The following is a 25,299-nucleotide window of genomic DNA, read 5'->3' as shown; positions in this document are numbered from 1 at the left end:
AGTATTTCAAGCATAATTCTGGTCAGTATCCAAGGGCTTATCTGAAGTATTTAAATTTTTCTTTGCTGTATTCAGCAAAAAAAATTCAATATTTCAGTATTGAAATTTCAGTATTTCAGTAGTTTTTGCAAAAACTATTGGAATTTAATGTTTAACCTGATTACTACTGGAACACTTTGCTTGTTTAGCAGTGTAGCAGGAGATATGTAATACTGTTTATTGCCTTTATGAATGTCAAATGTTTTTAACACCTTCATATGGCAATTTTATAGTAGTTGTACTTGCACATGAGCAAATGTGAAGGCCAAAAAAACTTGAAATGTTTGGTCTGATCTGCCAGCATTCCAAAAGCTGTTTTGTAAGAGTAGATTTTCCTAATTTTTGCATTATGGTCCCCATAGGTATTTAAGAATATGTCACAGAAGCAAGAACCAGGTGTCTGTATGGTCACTTATTAGCTTAGTGAATGGGATTTCTCACAATTCTGTTTTCATTAGCATGTTATAGCACTTTTTTCTTCATTAAAAAGTAAAGTTTTATTAAAGAGAAGCCTGATAGCATTCAAACTTAATTTTAAGCTTGCTTTTCTTTTAGTCAGTGGAGTGAAGAAGATGAAATTGCAGACTACAAGCAAAACTGTGAATGGATGGATGAATGTCAGGATGTAATGTTTGAGACCTGGTATGAAAAGATAGCTCAAGCTGACCCAGAGAAGCAGAGAAAGGTGACCTCATGTTTTGTATATTTACCTGCAGAAGGGGTAAATAAGAGACCTTTAAAAGCCTAAAGGGCAGAAAGGAGTCTGGTTTATTGTTAATTTTTATTAGCTGGATCTCTGTAGACTTTCAAGAGTCTAAAATGATTAAAATATCCCGATTCATTTTTGGCAGGGGAAATGTTCTGCTTCGTGTCTGAAGCTTTGTCCAAGTCAGAAATAACACTCAAGTAAATTGTGTTGGTTTGTTGCTGCAGATGCACATGTTTGTGGCTCGTTACTGTGACCTGTTAAACGTAGACATTTCCTGTGATGGCTGTGACGAAATCGCGCCGTGGCATCGCTACCGCTGTCTGCAGTGCAATGACATGGATCTGTGTAAAACCTGTTTCCTTGGTAAGAACCATTAAATAACCCCTCAAAACCCTGTATTTGAAACCAAAACGGTATCTTGGAAATTATTGTATTGATTTGAAAAGAGAGGTGTCTGCTAAGGAAGGCAGGAGCCTCCCTTGAAATGGAAAATGCAAACCCCCTCCCTATGAATTATAATTTTGAAATTAAGGGGCTCTCAGGCAAAGATATGGGAGTAGGAATAACAGTTCTTTATTAGGGAAGAAAATAAAAATAGAAAAATGCAGTAATACAAAACAACCCTGCCAGAGTCAGAGCAGGAGCTGACCCCTGTGTGTCAGGGTGGTGGCACAGTCCCATCCCATGGGATCTCAGCCCTCCTGCAGTGCCAGCTGTGGTTCTGCTGGAGCAGGGATCCTGCACAAGGCTGGAGTTTCCCTCTGAAGCTCCAGGGCTCCTGGAGATGGGCCTGCTCTTCCTCTGGGAATGCAGGGCAGAAGAAAGCTGCTCCTCTGGGAATGCAGTGGGCAAAGGCTGCTGTGCTGTTCCAGGCTCAGATTGTATCCAGGTAGGAAGGCTTGGCTCCTGCCCTGGGCGGAGCATCTCCCCATGGGATGCTGGAATTTGATCAGCCATGCAGGGACACTCAGTGGCCCATGAAGAGAAGATATTTCTGGGAGGGAGCATTAGTTGTGGGAGAGATAAAGAAAACTGCCCCACCTGGTTTTAACAGGTGGCCCAGTGAACAGAAGATAACTGTCCCACCTCTAACAGATGGGAATAGAATATACACTCCCACTCACGTCTTGAAACCCAGGACAGTTATACACAAAATAAAGTCAAACACTTTTCTCTTGGGTTCTTTAGAAATGTTTAACTGTTATTTCCCTAGTATGAATGTGAACTTGAAGTTGGGAAAGGTCCTTTGTAAAAAAGATTTACATGGAAGTCTTTCTTTACAGGTGGAGTTAAACCTGAAGGACATGAGGATGACCATGAAATGGTGAACATGGAATATGCCTGTGATCACTGCCAAGGAGTTATCATAGGTCGGAGAATGAACTGCAACGTTTGTGATGACTTTGACCTTTGCTATGGATGCTATCATGCAAAGAAATACTCTGACAGGTATTAAAAATGTGATTTGCTTTCCTCCATGTGGCAGAAAGACAGTATTTAGTAGCTAAATACAATCAGTCATTCTCATTGTGCTTACTATAAAGCTGTGTCTGACATCTCCTGGGTGTCCTTTGGGGAAACAAAGATAGAAACAGTTTGGCAAAAATGTCTGGAAACCTGCCTCAACCTCTGAAGTCACTTGGTAGCAATTGTTTTCTGGGTGTGGCTAGGAAAGCTGCAGAAGGAGTTACCAGTCCTGTATCACAGCATAGAAGAGACAATCCCTACTGTGGAAACAGTTTTCAGTGCTTGACACCAGAGGTCATGAAAACCAGGTCCACAGTTTGAACCTCTGGAATGTGTTGGGTTTTAAGTGGTTTCCTCTGAAGGTATTTTGTGTTGACTGACTGACTATGTTGGTTAGCAGAAAACCAAAGGCTACCTTCCTAAATGGTGTCCCCTGTCCTTCCAGCCACCTGCCCACCCACAGCATCACGGTGTACCCCATGGTGACCATCCGCATCAGTGACCGCCAGCGCCTCATCCAGCCCTACGTCCACAATTACTCCTGGCTGCTCTTTGCTGCCCTGACCCTCTACAGTGCAGATCTGGCAAATGGGGAGGAAGTAGAAGGAGAGCAGCTGGATCCCCAGGTCCTCAGCCATGCCAGAGTTCTGCAGCATCAGTGCATTCAGCTCATTGGGGACTGCCTGATGAAAGCACAGCACGGAAAAGGTGAGTCAGCTCCTCCTGCTCTGAACAATGCTTTCTACAAGTGTCAGAAATGTCTGTGCTTACTGACTTGAAAGTTTCCAAAGGAAAGGGGAAGCTACTGTGTACTTCACTGAGAATAACTGTTTATGTAGAAAGCAAATGTAGAACAAGTGTCGTTCAGGGTCGTTGGAACATGGAAAATAGAGTGCTTGAGAAAACTAATTTTATGCTTACATAAACATTGGACACAACTTGGCAAGTCTCTGGTTGTTTTTTTTTCCATCTTAGCTGTTGTAAAGGGATCAGTCAATACAGCTTCATGTTCTTTTTGTAATGTATCACTGACAGCTGAAGGACAGCAAATAACTTGGTGGAAAAAGTTTTTTGTTCTGCATCTCACGGGAAGAGATTATAAACTGTGTTTGTGGTATAAATTTCTGGCAGTGGTGTTAATTTGTCTGGAGATGGGTGTTTCTGTGAACGAAGACCTACTACAGAAAGTAGGGTTATACAATAGGGACCTATTTTGAATGTATCAAAAATTCTAGGCTAAAATTCAAATAAGGTGCTGGTAGTTTTTGTGAGCAGCTCTAATACAACTGAAATGCCACCACCAAATACTTACACATACTCATTAATTAATCTGTTTACAATATACAGTTCTGTTGTGCAGGTGGTCAGAAGACTGAAAAAATAAGACAAATGTCATTTGCTATTCATAATTTACACTCTACTGTTTTCTTAAATTAAGACCTCTACCCCAATGGCATCTTTGAGGTGGAAGATGTCACCATCTGTCCATCACTAGTATTCAGTGAAACTACATAATTATATGAGCTTGATAGAAAATATGTTTTTGATTAAGTTAATGTTCAAAAGAATTCTGTAAGTAGTTTGAAGTTCTCTTTTAAAGTGTTTCAGTTCTGCTTTTTGTCTGTCTTGCTGCTCAACAGCTAAATAACTTTCATAACTTTTTTGCTCCCAGGACTGAAAAATTTAGCTCTCCTCTGCATGTTACCAGAAGATGAGTCCATCTCAGAGAATGACACTGTTACAGGCAGTCCTCCCACAGACAGTGCTCCAAAAAGTCATCCTGGTGATAGAGCAGGGAAGGGAAGAGATGAGAAACGCAGCACAGGCTCTTTGGTGCATCGCAGTGTAAGTAGCTGTTATCTCCAGAACCCCTGATATCAGACATGTGATCTGATAATAAACATCTTCAGGTTCTTAAACACCCTATTCTGAATGTGGGTCTGAAATAAGGGATAGTAATGATTTCATTTTTAGGTAAAAACTTGGGGGGGAAAGGGGACAGTTGTTTTTTTTATTAGATCTGGCTGATCAAAAACTTCTTGTTCTGAACTGATTTTCACAAAAGTGTTGCAGGAGAGGGCATGTCTTGTTCTTTGTGAAAGGGCTGTTATTTCCCCTGGTCGTTAGCACTGTTGAGTATTAGTATGAGTTTCCTACAGTTTTGTACAGTATTTAAAACTATTATAGTGTAATAATTTTATGCAGGGAGATATGAGCAAAAAAAAAAAAAAAACAACCATAATTTAATTGTATGGAAACTTAAGACATGAATACATCAAGAAATTCTTCAGTAAAAGGTTTTGATACTCAAAGAAAAATGTTTGTCAAGTGCAGATGACTGAATTCTTTCCATATTTGCTCCCGCAGGTATTACATTTTGTTTTAATCTTTTAGTACTTCTGTTTTATTTTTAGGGGAAAGGAGATACTCACAAGGAAATCCAGTCTCCTGCAGAAGATAAAGTAGGAAAACAAGAAATTGAAATCAAAGCTGTCTCTGCAAAGAAAGCTGTTGTGAGACAAGAGTCGGACTTGTCTGTGGATGGGAATGTTCCTGCAACAGGTAAAACATAATTTCTTATTTTCCCTGTCACAGAAACATCCACTCATCTGGAAACAGCTGTCCTTTTTATTCCTAATTCAGTTTTGCATATTTTCTAATGTCTGTGTCTGCTTTGTGAAAACCTGCCAGACATTGCTTTGAACAAATGCCTTGCAGTCTGTTTAAAGGAGTCTGGAAATCAGAGTAGATTTCCACAAGTATTTATCCATGTATGGAGATAATATTCACTGTTGATCTAACACAACACTTGTGTGTTCTGATGCACTTGAAACCAGAAAATAAGTATCTTATCCTGTTAAAACTAAATCTGGGATTGTAAGAATTTTGAAAGTTAAATGGATCTGTCTAGCACTGTCCTATATATGTTTTACTAGATGGTATAAATTTCTTTACCTTCTGTTTCCATATTCCTCTATAAAGACTTTATTTTAAAATTGTAATAATTCTTTTTTATAATTTCTATTTATTTTTAGATTTGGATTATAAAAATTAAGCTATCACTTATTTATTTTTAATGTCACTTAGGGGATTTTCTTATTTTGTTTTTATTTACAAAGCAGGTGACTCCGTCTCAGAGGATTCAACCCCAAAACCAACAGAGAAGGTTTTAATACCTAGCCAGGAACAAGTTTTTGCTGAATGCTCTCAGAAGAGGATTTTGGGGTTGCTGGCAGCTATGTTACCACCTTTCAAATCAGTTAGTTCTTTCTTCTTCCATGTGTTTTGTTTTTTTTTCCCTGTGTGCACAAATAACATGAATAAAATTCATAGGAATTAAATGTGGGATATGGACCCATGTTGCTTACATGTTATGAAATGTGAATTAGAATGTCTTCAGACACTGACATCACTAAGGAATGTAAGGGCTTGTTTCTGGGTGGGGAGAGGGAATTTTAATGTATCTGTGAAGTAGAGTCTTAACTGTTTAGCAGAGTTATTGCTCACATGCCAGGGCCAATAATCAAAGTAGGAATGTAGTTTCTCATTCCTTCTGTCCCATTTGAAAGACCTTCAGAATAGAAGCTTTTGCATGTGCTGACTTTGACTAAAAATCTTGTTTTCTTTCCCTGCCTCACTGAGATTTTTCTCTCTCCACAGGGCTCCACAATGTCTCTGATCAACCTGGAACAAATACTTCCACTGATGTTTCATGTTGTAATCTCAAATGCTGGCCACCTGAATGAAACTTATCATTTAACCTTGGGACTCCTGGGCCAGTTAATCCTCAGGCTTATGCCTGCAGAAGTGGATGCTGCTGTGACTAAAATCCTTTCAGCCAAACATAATTTGTTTGTACCAGGAGATGGATCTACAGTGCCAGAAGGATGGAAGACAACTCATCTTCTGTTCAGTCTGGGAGCTGTGTGTTTAGACAGGTGCTTCTTACCTTAACCCAATCAGTTAATCTCTGCTGAACAGTAATTTTTTTCATGTATGCCTTGTACATAGAGGCTTTTTAATAGAAAGGTAATTAAACCTGTACCCTGGTCATGGAAGGGGCTTAGCATCTGCAGCCTTTGTTGCAGTGGGAATCCTGATTTCCTTCCAGAAGAAGGCTGGCCTAATTTTCTGTGCTTACCTACACAGCATGTCATGGAGGAGGAATTGAGGTTTGGAAACTACGAGGAAAGCCAAAAATACAGTCCTTTACTTTTTGTGTGCCATTCATTCTCTCACATTGTTTCAAATCTCTTGTGTAACTTGGGAAAGGAGGAGGGTGTGCCACATAACTATCACCAGTGCTGATTCTGGATCTGGCCCTTCTATGTAAGAGTACTTGAGAGAGAGGTTTTCTGATAGTGAAATTGCACTGGAAGCAGCAGATCCTAAGATCCTGAGAAAGCTCTCAAGCATTCTGAGATTAATATCATGCCTGTTAAATGTGACTTATTTTTTATTGTAGATGTGTTTTACTGGGAGGGTTCATAAACAAATAGGAAAGCATATGGAATTATTTTCATTATTTTAAAATTTATGAAAAGCATACAAAATTTAAGAATATCCAGAGCATAAGCTGAGGGAAAGGATTTTCTCAAAAACTAACTTTAGTGTAAGAGACCAATCCCTGTAGGTTTTTTGTGTGATCCAGAGAGTGAGCAGGTGGTCACGTACATGGAAGTAAACCTCTTGCTGCCATGCAAACAGAAACTTCTGAGTTCTAAACTAAAATTCAGAGTTAACAGTGGCAATGTTCAGGCACACTTTGATTTGGGCCTGTAGACCCTCTCAGAATAGTATTTGTGTTCTATAGAAAACAAAACAGCTGGCCCTTGTCAGCTGGCATGAAAGCTTCAAGTATTTGCAAAAACAGTTCTATAACAATTTGAAAGCTGCAGCTGTGACAGATTATCAGTGATATGCTGTCTTGAGGAGGAATAGCTTCGGGTGAGTGTGCAGTCAGCCCTCCTAATGCAGCCTGCTCTTGCTTTGCAGCCGTGTGGGGCTGGACTGGGCGAGCTCCATGGCAGACATCCTGCGGGCCCTGAACTCCTCTGCACAGTGGCACCATGTGATTGCTGCCTTCACTGACCACTGCATTAAGCAGCTGCCCTTCCAGCTAAAGCACACCAACATCTTCACTTTGTTGGTGCTGGTTGGCTTTCCTGAGGTAAGTAGCCTGTCAGTCCTAAAGGAAACAAAATTTGAAACAAAAGCTTTTAAGTACCTTTCTAAATGCTAAGTAGCCTGTCAGTCCTAAGGGAAACAAAAGCTTTTAAGTATCTCTTTCTAAATGCTGCAGATTCCAGCAATGGGGGACAACCTTTATAAACTCTCAAAACCTGATGTGTGTCAGAGTTCACATCTTTCCACATGTGCACAATTAATGTTTATCTAATGAAGAATAATGAGCTGGTTTTGCCTGGCATTTTTTTTGGACGCTGCTTATAACTGCTACAAGCAAACCAGCTTCATTTGTTTCAGTATCTAAAAGGATTTTTGTACAAGCAAAACAATCCATTCTCCATCTTGATGTTCATAGCTGATACATTGCCTGTGGAACATTAAGTTGTTGTAGTAGACATTTCTTTTATAGAGTTGAACTTCCATTTTCTAAAGACCAGCAAATACCAGGCATCAAGCAGTGGTTCAGCTAAAAATACAATGGCAAGAATAAGGAAATGTAACCAATATAACACATGGCTGTGTATTTGTAAAGAAGTATTCCAAATCCTAACTGAAGTTCTGCTGCCATTCCAGGTGCTGTGTATGGGCACTCGTTCTGTGTACATGGACAACGCGAATGAGCCCCATAATGTGATCATCCTGAAGCACTTCACTGAGAAAAACAGGGCAGTGGTTGTAGACATCAAAACCCGAAAGAGAAAAACAGGTTCTGTGACATTTTTGTTTTATCAGAGAATCACAGAGTATTTCCTTACAGTTTGTTAAAAGCAAATGTTAACTAGATCGCTGTGCAGCTCTGCAGAGTTGGAATTCCATTGTTAGCAAGTTGCCTGACTTTCTGCTCACAGGTTACCAAATTCTGCTTGCAGGTCACTGCCAAATTGTGAAGCTTCTGCAGTAATTACTTCAATTATTTTTATTAAGAAAAGGATTTAGAAAGCTGTTGAAACCATTCTGTTGATTGAGAAATCTCAGAAACAGGCTTTTGATGAAGATGGAGCAGTTGTTCCTCTTTCAGATTTGTGTAGTGCTTGTGTCTTATCCTTTACAAACTTGTGCTTAATGTTTTAGAACAAGTGCTAATTTGAAAACAGCTTGGGTATCCCTAAAATTTGAGACCAAGTGAAACATTTAATATATAACTAGTCAGTGGGGTTTTTAGGAGCAAGGGCTTTTATCTTTGTATGACCTAATATTGTGAAGTTAATAAAGCAAAGGTTGTCCTAAGATTTGACTACTGAATTTGTGTAAAAGACATTTGGAAAAATCAACAGACTAAGCCACTTTTTGATATTCAAGGTAGATTTGAATATAAAGCTTTTCTTTTTGTTTAACTGTTGACATTTTAAACAGTAAGATCAGCAATATTTATTTCATTATATCAATTGCAGGTCAGAATTTTCCCCATTTGAATTGTAAAATACAACATGAGCTACTTTGCATGCTGTACTGCTAATGTGCAAATATGTGCTGTTGCCAGGAGTGACCTGGGGATTTTTAAGTTGCACTGAAAAATTAAATACTTTCTTGACTGTTCAGGGAATCTGAGATAATTTCTGTATAAGACCTTTATTAGAACATGATTGATGTAAGGATGTCTCATGTCTCAGCCTACTCATACCTGCTAAGAGATGACTACAACATTTTGATGTGAACCAAGTGAATTGTGTTTTTTCTCTCTTGTAGTGAAAGACTATCAGTTGATTCAGAAATGTGAGCAGGAAGGCAGTGATTCCCAGACCCAGCTGAGGCAGTACCTGCAGCACTTTGTCCTCATCTCCACCCACCTCCTGCAGACCAGCATGGACAGCAGCTATGCTGAGGCAGTGGAAACAACTTGGGTCTTGTCACTGGCTCTGAAGGGGCTGTACAGAACTCTGAAGGTACCTGACACAGAATGTGATAGAGAAATAAAAATTCATGTTCTACCCTGCGCTGCAGGGTATTGACTGAGCCCACTGGGGAATTGCCACAAGGGCATTTCTGTCACAGCTGGATCCCTTTATTCCCGCTCTGTAGGGGGCTGGAAATGTTGCTGGGCTTTAAATAGCTTTTGTGAGTCTGAGCTGCAAGGTGTTTTGCTTCTCCTCTGTGGGGCCAGCCATTCAGGAGACCTCAGGAAGAAATTCCTACAGATAACATTTTCTCACTCCTGAAGTATTTGAAGAGGATTTTTTAAAAAAAAATTTTTTTTGAGTGTCAGATCAAAACAGATAATCAGTTACTACTCTGTGCACATCATAGATGATACCTTTAAGGGATTTGAAGTGAGGATTTTTATTTTAGGAAAATGAAAGGAAAAGATTCCTAGTGTAGTTCATCTGGGCAGGAAATTCACCCAAGGCTGTGTGACAAGACCTCACAAGCACTATGATGCATTGTTCCTTTTTTAGTTATTTATTTGTGTGTGTGTGTCTGTGTGTGCAGATTCATGGCTTTAAGGAGATCCAGTCTGCCTTTCTTCAGTCTGGTTTACTCAAACTTCTAGTGAAGAAGTGTAGCAAAGGAACTGGCTTCAGTAAGACTTGGCTTCTCCGAGACTTGGAGGTAAGAAAAGTGACATTTTGTAAAAAGTCAGGCTTCACACAGTAGCATGAATGGTTATGGCAGTACACTGCCCTCCTGGGGCTCAAGATTATCTCTAATTAGTCTCTAAAAAAATGGTCACTTAACTGTATCCCTGAATCTGCCTTCTTCTGCCCATCATAATCCTGTGGATAATAGACTAAATTCTTTAAAGCAGGAGCTGATTTTCACTAATCTGATTTTATTTGGAAAACAATTTGCAGGATGAGACATCACTCACCTACTCAGATTGTTTTATGGATTTTATTTAGACTGTTCTTGAGAATTCCATTCTTCAATTTAGAAAATAACCTCAAAGAAAGGCATGACTTGCACAAGGTTTTGCTGCAGTGCAGGTGGGGAGATCAATGCACACATGGGCATATTCTTTCACAGTGGTTGTTAATTGCTGAAAGATAAGTGTGGTTCAACTGTTACTTATGTTTTATCTTAGGCAGGAGTTGTGTTAATTCATCTTTAGGACTATGGTGAAGCCAAAGGGCTGTTTTCAAAGGAGCAGGGTGTGGAGGGGCATCACTGGCATTCTGGGGATGGTCACCTTTGCTCTGTTTTTTCTTGGAATCTTCAAATCTTTGATGTACTGAAATGGTTAAATAATTATTTTCTCAACTTCCTTTGCACTTTCAGCTAATTGCTGAAGTTGTCTTTGCAGCAGCATGGAAGGTGTAACTCATTAGTGCAGTGGGAAATGGTTTTTGTTGGTGTTTTGGGGTTTTTTTTTACTTTTAGGTGTGCTTCTTTGTAAAATAGCATGTGTTAAGCACTGTCCAGGTCTGATAATGTTCCTCTGAGATGCTGATTGCAAATAAACTACTAATACCTACAGCTGTCACACCATATGCTACCTTTTCTCTGTGTAGATTTTGTCAATAATGCTGTATTCCTCAAAGCAAGATATCAGTTCCCTGGCTGAACAGGAGGATACTGAGCTGGAAGACAGGGAACAAGATCAGGATGTGGAGCAGCCTGTTGTTGGTCCTGTTGACTCAGAGCAGAACAAACTTGATCCTCTGGAGGGCCTGGATGAAGCCACCAAAATATGCTTCTTGGTATTTAAATTAGTTTACCTCCTTTTGGGTAAATGTGCATTTGCTGGTTGCATAAAACATTTGGTAATTCATATGGTTGTTTTCCTTCTGAATTTATAGAGTATGGGTCTGTGATTGCAAGGCATCATTCTTTAAAGAAAACAAAATAGAACTACAGTAATGAATGCTACAAAATCATTATACAGTGTTTTGCTAAATTCTTCTCATTATTATTAATCCAGATACTAAGTTCATTAATTCTCTACCTACAAAGTGGGAAATAATGCTTAGGTCATTCTTAAAGAAATTCAGTCTTTCCTTTCCCCCTCTGATGTGTTTTTGGGGGTTTTTAATTTCTTTTTGCTCCTTGCTCAGATGACACACGATGCACTTAATGCACCTCTCCACATTCTTCGAGCCATGTATGAGCTGCAGATGAAAAGAACAGAATCTTTTTTCCTGGAAGTTCAAAAGAGGTATGTGAAATTCTGGGTCCAGCAGAGAAAGTGGTGGGTGAAAATCTAAAATCCTCTCAGTGCTGGATAGAAATTCTTCAAAAGATAAGATTTAGTTTTCAGGTGTGAAAAAGTAGGGAAAGAAATTCCTGCTAAGTTGTATTTATGGAAGCAAGTCACCATCTTCCGAAACACATCACATGCTCTTTTCTGTGTGGTAGCTCCCATAGGAAGATCCACTGTGGCTCTGAATTCTGTGAACTGTGGAAGAGTCAAGAGCTCACATGTGGCTTCTGGTACTCAAAGCATCTCACAGAGACACCATGTTCTCACAGAAATGAGTGGTTTTGTAACATTAAAATCCTTTGGCTTGTTAAAACATGGGAACAGTTAACATGATAAAAATAGGCATAGCTTAATCTTTCCAAAACTGGAGGTGGGAAGATTTAATTTGCATTTAATTGCCCTAATTGAGTTTGCTTTACTTTGGAAAGACATTTGTGTATTTTTGATTTTCTGTGAAGGTTTGATGGGGATGTGATCACAACGGATGAGAGGATCCGGACGCTGGCTCAGAAGTGGCAACCCAGCAAACGTCTGAGGCTGGAGGAGCAGAGCTCCAAGGCAGTGGATACAGATATGATCATCTTACCCTGTTTGGTATGGACACCTCTACAAAAAGCAACAGTTGGAAAATAATCAGTTTTGGCATTCATGTCTGAGAATTTTTTTTATACTTCTGAAATAATCTGTTATCAGTGTTTTATGTCAAAATGAATGAGTGAATGAGCAGGTACAAGAAGCAAGTATTTCTTCCTTGTTATTCCTTCCTTAAGGAAGTGAAAGAACTTGATTCCCAGATCAGGAGAACAAATTGTGATTGCAGGCTGTAGTTTCCTCCCCTTACACAAGAGAGATTGTATCTCATTGCTGTAAGCTTGTGCCCTGCTACTGTTTTAGCATATCATTGTTATCTTACAATAAATTCAGCAGAACAAGGAAGCAATGAACTTATCTTGTAAAGTAGACACTACACTTGCAAGCTTTGGGTTTTGCATTCAATTTCAGGGTTCCACAGCTCTGCTTTATTTTGAGGGCTCACTCCTGGCCATGGGGTGTCACCAGCACAGCTGTTTATCAGTTGCATAGCAAAGGAGAAGGAGCTTCCTGAAGCAGTTTCACATAATTATAATAAAAAATAGGCCTTTCAACAACTTATACAGAGGCTGTGAAATATACCCACGCCTGGAAATTGTCCAAACTTAACTGGACAAAGCCCTGATTTTGAAGTTATCTCAGCCTTGAGTCAAATTTGGAGCAAGTGATCTCCAAAAGTCCCTCCCAACTTGCCTCATTTCAGGGCACTTGATGGCTTTACCTCTGTAGGTGAGCTTCAGTTAACACTTCTGGTTGGAATTCTGGCTGCTGTTTCCACAAATGCATCAGTGTATAGTGAGATGTGTAGACATAAACAGTGTTTCTCAGGAAATCTACAGCTATGTGAGAGATCCTACTTTTGTGGGGTTTTTGACAAATTCATTTGTAAATTCGGCTTGCAGTTTGACCGGTCAGATGTCCAAACATAAGGCAGTAAATTACTGACAGCCTGTTTTCAAACTTGCATTTCTCTTCTTGCAGTCAAAGCCTGTACTCTGTGATAAAGCAACAGAAGAAACCAATCCTGTTGCCCAGAAACTCATCACCAACACAGAGAGTGACCTGCAGCTCAGCTATGCCAAGCAGCGCCGCACCAAGAGCTCCATTCTCCTGCACAAGGAGCTGGACTCCAGGAGTAAAAAGGCTGTGAGGGACTACCTGTATCGTGTCAATGAGGCTATTGCAGTTCTGTATGCCAGGCATGTGCTGGCATCCTTGTTAGCTGAGTGGCCTGATGATGTGGCAATAAATGAGGAAATCCTAGATCTCAGTGGCCCAGCCCATATGACATACATCCTGGACATGCTGATGCAGCTAGAGGAGAAGCAGCTATGGGAAAAAGTAAGTGGATTTCACTTAGACATGTGAACAAAACCTGTGCCCACATGCCATGAGACTCTGACTAACAGAAGCACTTGCAGTTCCTTTTTTTTAAATTGAAAGTCCAAAATTTAAATTAGTTCTGAAGAAACAGTTGGAATCTGTCAGTGTCTTGATGTGCTGATCTTGTTAACAGAAAATGGGAAAAGTAGCTGTGTAGAGAGAAATCTTTCAGTTATGAAAGAGAAACTGGTAAAATAGGCAGTCTGATTTGAAAATAGACAATATAGATGGTAATATAGAGAAATGGATAAAATTGGCAGTGCCTTTTAAAAGATGCTTTTTCTTAGATCTCAATGTCTGTATTGTAATACCTGCTACTCCACTGATGAGCTGGTGGTGGAAGTGATCTTGGAATTATAATAGAATGTTGTAATGAAAGTGTCAGCTCAAGGCTTCACAGCAGACAAAGCAAATCAAGTGCTGGGAATCTTCAAAAAGGGAGTGAAAAATAAAGCAGAAGGCATTGATGTGCCACTGAACCAATACGATGCACTCTTTTGGGCTGCAGTGACTCCCCTCATCTCATTAAAAAATGAAAATAAGGTGCAGTACGACTGGAAGAGGCCTAAAGAAGAGTGGCAGGGATTATTACAGCCATGGAATAACTTCAGTATGAGAAACCAACTGGTTTTCTTCATTCTGGATCTTTCCCCTGTGAGGCACTGAGGGAAAAGGAGTAATGGAAAAGTCTGTTCCTCTTTCTCTGTGGATTTAAAGCAGTAAATAGCATGCAAAACTTAAGAGCAAGGATTATTCACTGGCCCTCCCAGTAAGAAAACAAAGGAGTGTCAGATTAAAGTAATAAGTGGCAGGTCCAAAACAAACCAAAAGAACAGGCTCTTGACAGTAAGTCATGGAAATTGTTGCCCCAGGCTGTTTTTATGGGTTCAGAAAAGGGCAGGATGAACTGATAGAATAAAATATATTAAGGCATATTAAATTCAAAAACCTAGCCTTTGTCTTAGGCTGTTCTGCATGTGCAGGGCAAAGTGTGCATTCAGGGAACTGCTACACGCTGCCTTTGTTTTTTTTGTTTTTCCTTTTCCCAAGAAATCAGTTTTTGGCAGATTTGGAGATGAACCTGCTGGTCTAAGCTGGTGTTTTACATTTTGTGGGAAGCGCTAGGAGATGGTAGGTGAAGACATGGCCTTAATGAGTTACATGAAAGGGCCTCAAGTAAAAGAATTCCTGGATTCAGGGCTTTTCTGCACTGTTATAAAAATAAGCAAAAGGGAGACTCAGGTGGTTCTGAATTCTTTTTAGTGTGTCCTGATAGTTTAAAGGGCATTTTTGGGTAGTTTTAAATGCACAGGACTTGCATCTGCTGCTTTCAAAACTTCAGCCATCTCATTGGTACTTTATCATTTCTTATGCAGAGTTGTACATTTTTTTTTGTTTTTGAAGGCTGAAATATATGGCATATTCTATTCAAATCAAAACCTGTGGGTATAGAAGGTAAAGGAGCCTGTTTAGTATGTTAACAAAGTTGTTTATCTCACTTGATTACAGCTTTAGTTTCCTGTTAATTACTTTATGGATTAGCCTTGATTCTAGCAGTTGTGTGAAGAGACATGGCCAATATCTGTCATAATTTTGTCAAATAAAGAATGAAAGGATTACAACAGAAGACAGAGAAATCTTTTGTGCTTAGGAAGATGACACTTGCAGGCATAATTTCTGAATTTATTTTGCTTCTTGCTGGTTCCTTGGTTCCCTCTTCCAAAATACTGTGTGGCTGGACATGACTCATGTCAGCCATCAGAATGTACAGTTGTAAATGTTCTTTTGACAGTAAATTATATTTCCATGACGTTTCTCCTCCCCAGATTCTGCAGAAAGTGCTGCATGGGTGCAAGGAGAGCATGCTGGGGACCATGGCCCTGACAGCCTGTCAGTTCATGGAGGAGCCAGGGATGGCTGTGCAGATGAGGGAATCTCAGCATCCTTACAACAACAATACCAACTTTGAGGTAGGGCAGGCATGGATTACAGGCATGACTTGAAGCTGGAATCACCCAGGGGTTGGAGCAGAAGCCTCTCAGAGTTCTACATGGATATCTGTGGGACTGAATTCTGTGCTTGAAGCACTTGTGAAATCTGCTCAGTCTTCCTTGGAAAAGGCTGATGTCAGATAGCTCAGGCCTTGCCCTGCAAAGAAATGTGTTCAGTCAGGCACTTTAATGTAATTCTAATTCAATCATATGAAAAGTGCATAACTTACATGGTTTTATTGTGCATGTATTTGAAGTAGATCAGATTTGTAAATGGTTTCAAGACCTTAATGATCAAGTGTTTCTACCTTTCCTTCCAAAGATTTGTTTCAGTTGGCCTCTTCCAGTTGGTCCTTGTGCTGTTAGATGAAAGTAGGAGTGGTGTCTTTTTTCTTGTATTTCTCATTTTTTACTCTTTCTCTGACACAAACAGTTTCTGATTTTCTTCTCTTAATACTGTTTGATAGCATTTTTCTGATATAGTTTGGTAAGTAATTGTTGCCTCTGGGCAGTCTTGGGATTTTTAATTTCCCTGCTGCTCTGACTCCTCTGATTTTCATTTTTAAAATGCATATAACCCCTTAGGTTCTGGCAGCGAGATCAATATCAGCAACAATCACTGCTTTTAAAAAAGGCAAGCATTGCTGGCAATTCATTTTACATGCTTAACAGCTAATGTGAACAATAGGCCGTGCTTTACATTTGTTAAATTAGCTCAGGGTAAAAATACCAAGGTAAAAAACTCACAGAGATGCTGTAATATATTTTCTATCTCCCTTGTTAATATGGTGAAAGTTAAGTGGGCTATGGGCAGTACAGTGTGACAGGACACAAAGCTGCTGTGTTTATTTCTCAGGATAAAGTTCACATTCCTGGTGCTATCTACCTCTCCATCAAGTTTGACTCCCAGTGTAACACGGAGGAGGGCTGTGATGAGCTGCTCATGTCCAGCAGCAGCGACTTCCAGCAGGATCGGCACAGCTTCAGTGGGTCTCCACAGAAATGGACTGACTTCGAGCTTCCAGGTGAACAGGACTGCTTCAAGGGTATATAGGATATTGCTGGGACTCCTGAGAGAAACTCCTGATGAGTTAAATGTGGATGCTCCCGAGATGTGTAGGGAAAAAGCCAATCCTTTCCTTGTCCCACTCTGTTTGCTCTGACGTGCTGCTCTTGCATTTGTTTCTGCAAAGTGGCTTATCTGTTGTTGTGCTGTGACCTTTTCTTTCCACCACTCAGTCAAAGCATGCACTCAGCTACTGGAAACAAATTTGATCTTGGTTCTGTTCCAACACAGTCCTTGTTCTGCACAATATTCACTTACATTGTTTATGCCTTGTCTTACTTTCCACAGGAAGCACGTTTTTTTTATTTAAAAAAAGAAAAGATATGCTTATCTCTGTATCTGTGCTCTGCTGCTGCTCTGAGCAAAGAGAGCCAGTGGCAGCACCTTGGCTCCAGCTGGTGCCACAGAGCACAGCTGGAAAAAGCCCAGGGTTTGGCTGCCAGCTGCACTCTGGATTCTCTAGGCACATTTGTGAGAGCACAGTGAGCAGCAAATGCCAGAGAGCTCAAGGACTGCACAGTCCCCTGCTTCTGATTTTAACCTGGTTTAACCCACTGAGCATTGGGGCACTGCAGGAAGCTCTTGACTTCAAGGATTGTCAGCACCTGTGAAGAGATTTAGGAACTTTCTTAGCAAACCAGTTTGGGTTACAAGGTGCTGGTTAAAAGCAGATGCGTGTTCTGTAGAAATATTTTCGATTTTTGTGAACTTCTATCTGTCTTCTTTTTCATCCCTAATAGTTGCCAAGGTTTGCCAAGGAGCTGAACTTCAAAGCTCATGGTTTAGAGCATCCTTGGCTGTGAAACTTGAGTTTCACCTTGTGGAAATTAATTTCCAACCAAGGCTGTCTGGATTAAGGCTCTTGATTCCAGCAGGTTTTAGCTGCAACCAGACCTTTAAAGGCTTCTGGGCTTTTCATTTGATTGAAGGGCTTTCTCCTGTAAGTAGGAGAGAACACTGTCTCCATTTCATGATAAAAAGGTAAATTCTTTTCTAGATATTTCATTTTAAATCCTAAAAAAATGTTTTTAAAATTGTTCTTGTTCATGAAACTTTGAAAATTCTGCTTCCCAATGAAATCTAGCCTGCTTGTCCCAGGGTGACAGGGCAGGAAGTTATTTTAACAACTCTAGTATTACAGAGCACAGTAGGTAAGAAAATGTTTTGTATAATGTTACAGCTAACTACCAGGATTTATCTCTGAAGGTGTAGATGCCACAATGGCAAAAACCTTTTAAATGTTTTTTGCCTGATTGTTAAGTGGTCAAATGTTTTCGATAGTCCTTCTATTTTAAGTGATTAAGTTTGTTTTCTTCCTTGGAGTAAAAATATTCAGTTTAATTTTCTGACATGTAATAATTTTATTTTCAAATATTTTAAACCTTTTGTCCAGTGAATTCAAGTGTTGTCGCAAATAATTTGGCTGCCTGTAAAGGGGTTCTTGTTTCATAAATCATAACTGATACATTAGCACAATTGGAAAAGTAAAGTTACATGTGCAGAACGTGGAATTTCTTTAATTTCCTATATTTAGTTATCAAAAATGTAAAAGACATTATCCTTCCTATCTTTAGACAGGGGAAGCTGTTGTGGGTTTTGCTTCAGCCTCCTCTTTGTCTCCTGTTCTTTGTGTTTCATAGTTACCAAAAAATAAAAGACCTTCCTTAAATGAAGACATCTACGATTAATTAATTAATTTTAATTAACTTTTGATTTAAGTTGTATTTGAGATGGCAAAACTGACTCAGAAGATAGTAATGTGGGCTTTCTTCCTTCCCTGCACACAGGAGACACACTCTACTACCGATTCACTTCTGACATGAGCAACACTGAGTGGGGTTATAAGTTTACAGTGACAGCAGGTCATCTGGGCAGGTTTCAGACAGGTAAGAGATGCTCAGAATGTATTGGAAAGGGCCTTTTTTTGTAATTTTGCTGAGCTTTGAGAGACCTGTGGTTATCCCTTTTCCTTGACTTAGAATTTGCATTCAGTGTCTTAGAAATAACGTGATCAGTTTTGTTCCAGTTGAAACTCAACTGATGTCTCCTATTTCCTGTGATTTTGGGGTAGAAACACAGAATCTTCACAGAGACTTGGAGATTACAATTATAATAATGTAATTTGCATGCAAAATCTCATTATATGATAGTAATTACACAGAGTATTTAGTAAACACTCCAGGATGCCATAACTGGAAACAGAAATAATGGTAATTGCATTTTTCCAAAGTGGTTATCCATTAAAATAGGATGGCTCTGGGTCTAATTTTTGGCATAAGAGCTTCTGTTAGTTTATTTCAGAGTTTAAATATTTTTAATGAAATTGAGGCTGGTGGATTATTTGCTATCAGCAAAACTCTACTGCATGTCATGTAATAGGGAGGGCCTGTGTTTTCTTTGCCTTATTTGGGCAAAAATTTAATTTTGGATGTGATTCTTTCCAATTTTTATGTAAGTTTTACCTGAGGAAAGAGTTGCCACATCAGGATGTAATCTGGAGTTATCTCAGATTTTTGTTTGGCATTTTAATTCAATATTTCTGGCTTGCAGTACTTGACTATATGAACAGAATGCATCCCTACAAAACTGAACAGCTGATTGAATTTCCTTTTTTCCCCAGGCTTTGAAATTCTAAAGCAGATGCTGTCTGAGGAAAGGGTAATCCCTCACCTTCCTCTGGCCAAGATCTGGGAGTGGCAGGTGGGAGTGGCGTGTCGCCAGACGGGGCACCAGCGCCTGAAGGCCATCCACCTGCTGCTGAAGATAGTGCAGTGCAGCAGCCAGGGGTGAGTGCCCTGCAGGGGCAAGGCAACAAAAAGGCATTCAGCTGATACTATTTTAAATAAAAAAACCCCTGTGATTTGAACCAAGTTTTCTTAATTTGTCTTTCGATGCAATTTACAGTGCTTGATGCCTTTGATATAATTTCAGCTTTGATAGCAGAAATGTTTTACTCTCTCTTCTTTCTTGGCCTTTAAAGAAATCTAATTAATTCAAATGTTATTGTAAAGAAAAAAAAATCATCACAAATCAGGACAAAGGTAGATCTTAATTAATTATCTAGAAATTTATTCTCTTTGTATTAGTTATACTGCAGAATTAAGGTAAGGATGAAATAATAACCTGGTGAAGTGATGATCTGATTCTGTGTAAAGTAAATAACTTCCAAATTATTGTTTTCAGTTGTACCACTAAGCCTGTAATTGAGTTTTAGAAGAGAGATGTGTCCCTGAGCTTGTGTATATATGGCATGAGTATTTCTAGATGCAAGAACATTTAGCAAAGTGGTTATTTTTTATTGTTAACTGTCATAAATGTATGGTTTTGTTCTTTTAAATTTGATTTGGTTTGCTTTCCTCTCCCCATTCCCAGAAATGGGCATGGTGGTTACTCACTATTGCATCACAATTTCATTTAAATTACTTTTTTTTTTCTCAGGGACTGTGACCTCACCTTATTGAAGCCACTTTGGCAGCTCTTCACCCACATGGAAAACAACTCGTGTCACGACTCGGCCAAGCCTGGTATCCTCCTTCCTCTTCATCGTGCGCTGGCAGAACTCTTCTTTGTGACAGAAAACAGAGTTACTGTAAGCAGTTCCTGTGTTTCTATCCCTCCTTTCCTCAGTGCTGGGAATGACAGAGAATTCAGTGTAACACTAAATTCACTTGTCCTTTATCCCTCAGAGCTGCAGAAACATTAACAACTTTCACTTACAGAGTGTGGCAACAAATTCTAATTAGAGGAGAATTATGTTACCTTATCCATCACTGGACTTTAAGTGCTAATCATGACTATGAAGGCCCTAAAGCCACTGTTTATTCTGAGAGCAGTTCTGGTTTAATAATTAATTTAAAGGTATTTACATGTGGTTTTCATAGAGTTAGTTTGGAACTTTAAATATGAATAGTGTCATGAGCTCATTTCTGTGATCACAAACTGTGCTCTAGTTTGGGAGAATCTGGAGTGCAGTTCTGATACCTTTGGTTCCTGGGGACTTTAATGATCAGCATTTTGATGTTAATTAGTAGAATATCACCTTTGGTAGAAACATTGGTGTTCATTGCATGTTTTCTGGCTGCAGGAGCTTGGATCTCTACAGGAGTATTTGCTTGCCTTAAATACTGAAGATCATCTTCATCGCTGCACAGCACAGGTAGGATTGCACAGCCCCAGGGCTGGGAGGGTCCGGGATCTTTGTGGCAGACACTGGATGATTTCCCATTGCCTAGTGGAGTTTATAAAAGAGATATTAATATACTTGGTCATTACAGTACCTTGCCAGGCCTCTGAAAGTTGTGAGTGAACTCTGCACGAATGCTTTTCTAGGATATTGGGAAGAAATTCTTCCCGTGATGGTGGTGAGGCCCTGGCACAGGGTGCCCAGAGCAGCTGTGGCTGCCCCATCCCTGGTAGTGTCCAAGGCCAGGTTGGACAGGGCTTGGAGCAGCCTGGGATAGTGGAAGGTGTCCCTGGCCGTGGCAGGGGGTGGAATGAAATGATCTTTAAGGTCCCTCTGAACCCAAACCAGTCCATGATTCTAAGTTTCTATTTCTGTTTAGTTTCATACGATTTCTTTACATTTTGGCCTTGAGGAGAATATTTGGTGTGACTTTGTTTTTCCTTTTCTCTTCTAGGCCCTGAAAAACATTGCTGCTATCAGCCTTGCCATTAACTATCCAAACAAATCAACAAGTTTCTGGAATGTTTAATACTGGCTCAGGCCGGAGTGCATGGGATAGAGTAGTTTGTCCATAGGACATGGGAACAAACATCTTAACTCCATTCAGGAGAAGTTCCTTCAGCTTCAGTGTATGAGCACTCTGCAGCCTTCCTTCCTTCCACCTTGATGTAAAATTTGTAAAAGTAACAGCTCACTTCAATGAAAAAGCACATCCTGAAGTAACTCATGCGTCGCCTACAGTTATGTATGCACATATTGTAGCATGTTAGAGTAAACAGAACAATATTGTTTTTTATTCAGAGGAAGTAAAGGAATGAAGGTAGCTGAAGTATGAGAATGGAAGGCCCCCACGTTTGTATCATCTGCTCCTGAGGAAACTTGATCCATGAAAGGTGTCAGCTTCAGAAAATAGTGCTGAACTTGGGGTGCTGCCATCAGCAGTGTCTGTTGTACATCTGCAGAGTGGAACAGGCAAACCAGAGTCTGGTGGCTGCTCCAGCAATGGTCAATGCTTGAATCCTGTCATTTTTTTGCTTTGGAGGCTGCTTCCCAAGGAAAAGGATTTCAATTCTTACTAAACTACAGATTGTAAAACAAATTGTGGGTGATTTGCAAAGTAGTTGAAGGATTCCAGTTTCACAGCATCCTTGTGCAAAAGCTTTATGTTTCTCCTGTTCTTTGGGTCACCTGTTCTTACCTTGCTTTATCTCCAGTGTATTATTCCAAGTAGCCCATTATTGTAGTGCAGAGAGCAGAGGCTGGCCTTCAGTCACAAGGCAGTGGTGATATGAAGACCTGGAGAACTTACATGTTTCTGAAAAATCACATCTTTACAAGAAATTATGAGAAGGCATTTTTTTCCTTCAGTTATTTTGATATTAGTGGCTTAGGAGGTCCTTCTTGGCAATGTTGGGAACCCAGACTCCCAGCACTCAGGGTGGGGTTAATGATCAATCCACTCTTATCTTACAGAGCAATAACCACATTTCTCTTAGTGAACATGGAGTGAATTGCAGACCTTCTATGCTGCAATAAATTGGCTTTCTTCCTGCACAGCTATATTGGTTATTCCCTTTCCAAAGAGTTAAAAAGGACACAGAAAGATTTGGGGGTGTATTTTGTGTACTATTGCACAGTTTGTAGAGCTGGTCTTGTCAAATATAAATTCAGATTACTTGTAATGCTAAATATTTCTTCTTTGCTTCTTTACCCCAACACTGGAGAATGGAAAAAAAAAAAGGCAGCCAAAAGCTCTAATAGTAGCTGAATGCAAGTTGTGTGAAGCAGTGGCTCTGTCAGAAGGAAATGTATTTATTGACTCTGCTTGTCCAAAATTTGAGTGGTGCCCAAATACCAGTGCACAAGAGCCCTGCTTTGGGGAGTGTCCTCTGAACTGATGGTCTTCTCAGCTTAGGCTGGAGTTTAAGGGTGGCCCAATCTCCCTCTGAGAGGGAAACGTGCAGTAATACATCCCTTGGATTTTTTTTTTTGATGGCCTCTTGTGCTGTAGAGTTTTGTTTTGACTTCTGTTCAGCCAAGTGAATGCACAGCGAGTGCTGATTTAGAATGGGATTATTCTGCTTGAAAGACTTAAAACTGAAGTCCAAGAAGCACCATGCTGTCAGGAATGGAGTGGCTCTCTTAGCAAATGAGAATGCCAGGATACAGGAAAAGTGTAATATTTGTGAAAGACTGTAAGGAAGCAGAGAGATGCTGCTCTGAAAGCCCTCCGTGAGCATCATGAGTTGATTTCCTTAAAGACATCAGGATGGGAAGGGAATTGTCAAGATTGTGGTGTACCTTTAATGCACAGATCATTCTGTTCCCACACAAGGTGTTTGAGTTTGCAGCCTCCCTGCAGGGCTGAGAGATCCTGGGGAACCAACTGCTTCACACTTGTCATTGCTGGAACAGATCCTGGGCAGGGGAGATGTTCCTAAACTGATGTTAGGGAGTCGTGTGGATGGGGCAGGTGAGCACTTGGAAATTGCTTCTCTGGAGCAGGAGGACTTGCTCTTCACTGCCTCTGTGGGCACCCATGGCTGAGGAATCATGGATTTGCACTGGGCTGCTGTGCTGACATCTGCCCCGGCACTCAAAGAAGGATTTTTCTTTTCTCACATCAGGGATGAAGACTGTAAATAAACCATTCATAGAACCTGTCACAGCTCAGTCACAGTCACTTTTTTTCTGTTGGACTGTCCTTTTGCTTTCTGGATGAAGACACGAGGCTGCAAGGATGACACAGGAGTGGCCAGAACTCCTTGCTAGGCATTACCACTCAACTTACTCTACCAGCAGTGACTGGCCTCGTGAGTCAGTCGTCTTGCCCTGAAGGAACTGTCTAGGAACAGTGTCCACTAAATATAATTTCTACCCACTAGATGGAACTGAAGGACTGTGACCTGAGTTGACACTGAATCTGTTGCTGCCTTATAACTCAAATCATTAATTATGGATTTTTTAACAGACAAGAAACACTGATTATTTTTTTTCCTTCTGGTAGCTCTAAAGAAAGAGGAATAGAACACCAATAATGAATATTCATGATCAATCACATTTTGAAAATTATGCAGAAGTTCCAAGTGGATGTGAATGATGCTATTGAATTGTATAAAACTGTCTGGAAAACAGGTATGCTGAAAAAAAATGTGCCTAATATAAGAAAAACTAAAAAAATTGTCCTGCCTGAATCACCTATGATGTGTTTAAAACAAATCATATTGTTCCTAATAATACATTTGACTTGCTTTCATTAAACACTTAAAAATGAGAGTTTTATAATTTCTTTTCTTACGGGTTTACTACTTTGCAATTTTTATCAGTTGTTTAAAATATATCAAACCTTTAGATTTATTCCAGTTCAGTTCAACATGTAAAAAGAAAGCTAGAGATGTGGGTAAAATATGCAAATGAAGAGAAATATATTGTAAAAATTCTATAAAATCAAAAAAAGTACAACATGGTGTCTGTTTTTTGTTTGTTTTTCTCCTGTCCTCGCTGAATGTTTAATGCTGGAGTTTGTAGTGAGATCCAGGGTTTTTCTTAGGAATCCTCATTTTCCATGCCTGTAAGCAAACCTGCTTGTCCTCATGTGGTTGGTAAATATCTGATATTACATTGAGCTATGCAGGAACCAGACTTCTGGAGTCATCTCTTAAATTCCAGCCCTGCTGTTTACATTCCAGTGGCCTTACCCTAAAAAAAAATCAGTTTTCCCTTGGATATCCATTGGTTTCAGTGCCTGTGTTTTATTTATTTTTATTTATTTGCTTTGAGACCTGAAACACACGTCCGGAGGCCTCAGATGTCTCCTGTAAAGCTGAGATTTGTATTAGTAGGTGTTGATTCTAATTAGTGATGTTTATCAGCAGAGGTGCTTGTGCCTACCTGCTCCAGTGGGTTTAATTGAAAAGGTTGTTTGCCTTGGGTTTGGCTCGAGGAAAGGGCTGTGTCAAGTCAACATCTTCCTGTATTTGCCTAAAGCTGCAAGTTGTTTCCTTGGAGAATGGGCTAATTAGGTAATTTTATTAAACACAAATAAATAATAGGATTGTGAGGGTGTGGGAAGTGAGGATTGTTCCCTGAGGTTTGAGGTTTCAGCTGATAAACCTGAAAGAACTCAGTGGAATTGCTGTGCAGTGTAGCGTGGGGCCAGGCACTGGAATGTAACAGAGGGCACATCCATAGCGCCTTGGATCTGCTCTTCAGGTCAAGTGCACTGAGACTGTTTTTCTTCCAAGAGATCAAAAGTAGGCTGCAAGTTAGCTTAGAGGTGGGTGACTTTTAAAAAATACTTTTAGGAGCAAGCTGAGCAGTGTTGAAAACAGACCTGGCCCAATCCCTGTGTTTTCACAGCCCAGCTCGGGTCTGGTGTTCCCAGGGGTTTTGTACCTTCACAAACATGAGGGTAACAGCTGCCTTTTGATACCATTTTAAACCTGGAATGACTGTCTGCAACTCCCTGGAGTACCCTGCGATAAAATCTGGGCACACTGGAGCAGAAAAAGTCCCAATAATCTGATTTACTCCTTCCCCTTTTCAATG

General features: G+C 40.0%; 1 protein-coding gene across 3 annotated transcripts in view; it reads left to right on the top strand.

Annotated features, from left to right (window-relative positions):
* ZZEF1 (zinc finger ZZ-type and EF-hand domain containing 1) overlaps window positions 1-24,209 on the top strand; it is a 57,959-nt gene extending 33,750 nt beyond the window's left edge. For 2 of the 3 annotated variants that reach the window (XM_041399554.1, XM_041399552.1), the window contains exons 33-55: window positions 595-724; window positions 973-1,111; window positions 2,032-2,197; window positions 2,661-2,923; window positions 3,888-4,060; window positions 4,630-4,777; window positions 5,335-5,474; window positions 5,876-6,153; window positions 7,211-7,385; window positions 7,976-8,108; window positions 9,089-9,285; window positions 9,830-9,949; window positions 10,849-11,037; window positions 11,392-11,492; window positions 11,996-12,131; window positions 13,110-13,469; window positions 15,338-15,481; window positions 16,359-16,527; window positions 18,356-18,454; window positions 19,189-19,354; window positions 20,007-20,157; window positions 20,653-20,724; window positions 21,206-24,209. In XM_041399554.1, coding sequence (XP_041255488.1) covers window positions 595-724; window positions 973-1,111; window positions 2,032-2,197; window positions 2,661-2,923; window positions 3,888-4,060; window positions 4,630-4,777; window positions 5,335-5,474; window positions 5,876-6,153; window positions 7,211-7,385; window positions 7,976-8,108; window positions 9,089-9,285; window positions 9,830-9,949; window positions 10,849-11,037; window positions 11,392-11,492; window positions 11,996-12,131; window positions 13,110-13,469; window positions 15,338-15,481; window positions 16,359-16,527; window positions 18,356-18,454; window positions 19,189-19,354; window positions 20,007-20,157; window positions 20,653-20,724; window positions 21,206-21,280 — 3,724 coding nt within the window. In that variant the 3' untranslated portion in view covers window positions 21,281-24,209. The remainder of the gene's footprint in view (window positions 1-594; window positions 725-972; window positions 1,112-2,031; window positions 2,198-2,660; window positions 2,924-3,887; window positions 4,061-4,629; window positions 4,778-5,334; window positions 5,475-5,875; window positions 6,154-7,210; window positions 7,386-7,975; window positions 8,109-9,088; window positions 9,286-9,829; window positions 9,950-10,848; window positions 11,038-11,391; window positions 11,493-11,995; window positions 12,132-13,109; window positions 13,470-15,337; window positions 15,482-16,358; window positions 16,528-18,355; window positions 18,455-19,188; window positions 19,355-20,006; window positions 20,158-20,652; window positions 20,725-21,205) is intronic. The other variant, XM_041399553.1, reaches the window with a different exon arrangement.
* Window positions 24,210-25,299: the final 1,090 nt, after the last annotated feature.

This window comes from Onychostruthus taczanowskii, unplaced genomic scaffold (genome assembly GCF_017590055.1).
Source record: "Onychostruthus taczanowskii isolate IOZ18803 unplaced genomic scaffold, ASM1759005v1 scaffold165, whole genome shotgun sequence".
NCBI lineage: Eukaryota > Metazoa > Chordata > Aves > Passeriformes > Passeridae > Onychostruthus > Onychostruthus taczanowskii.
This window is presented reverse-complemented; position numbering and strand designations above follow the sequence as displayed.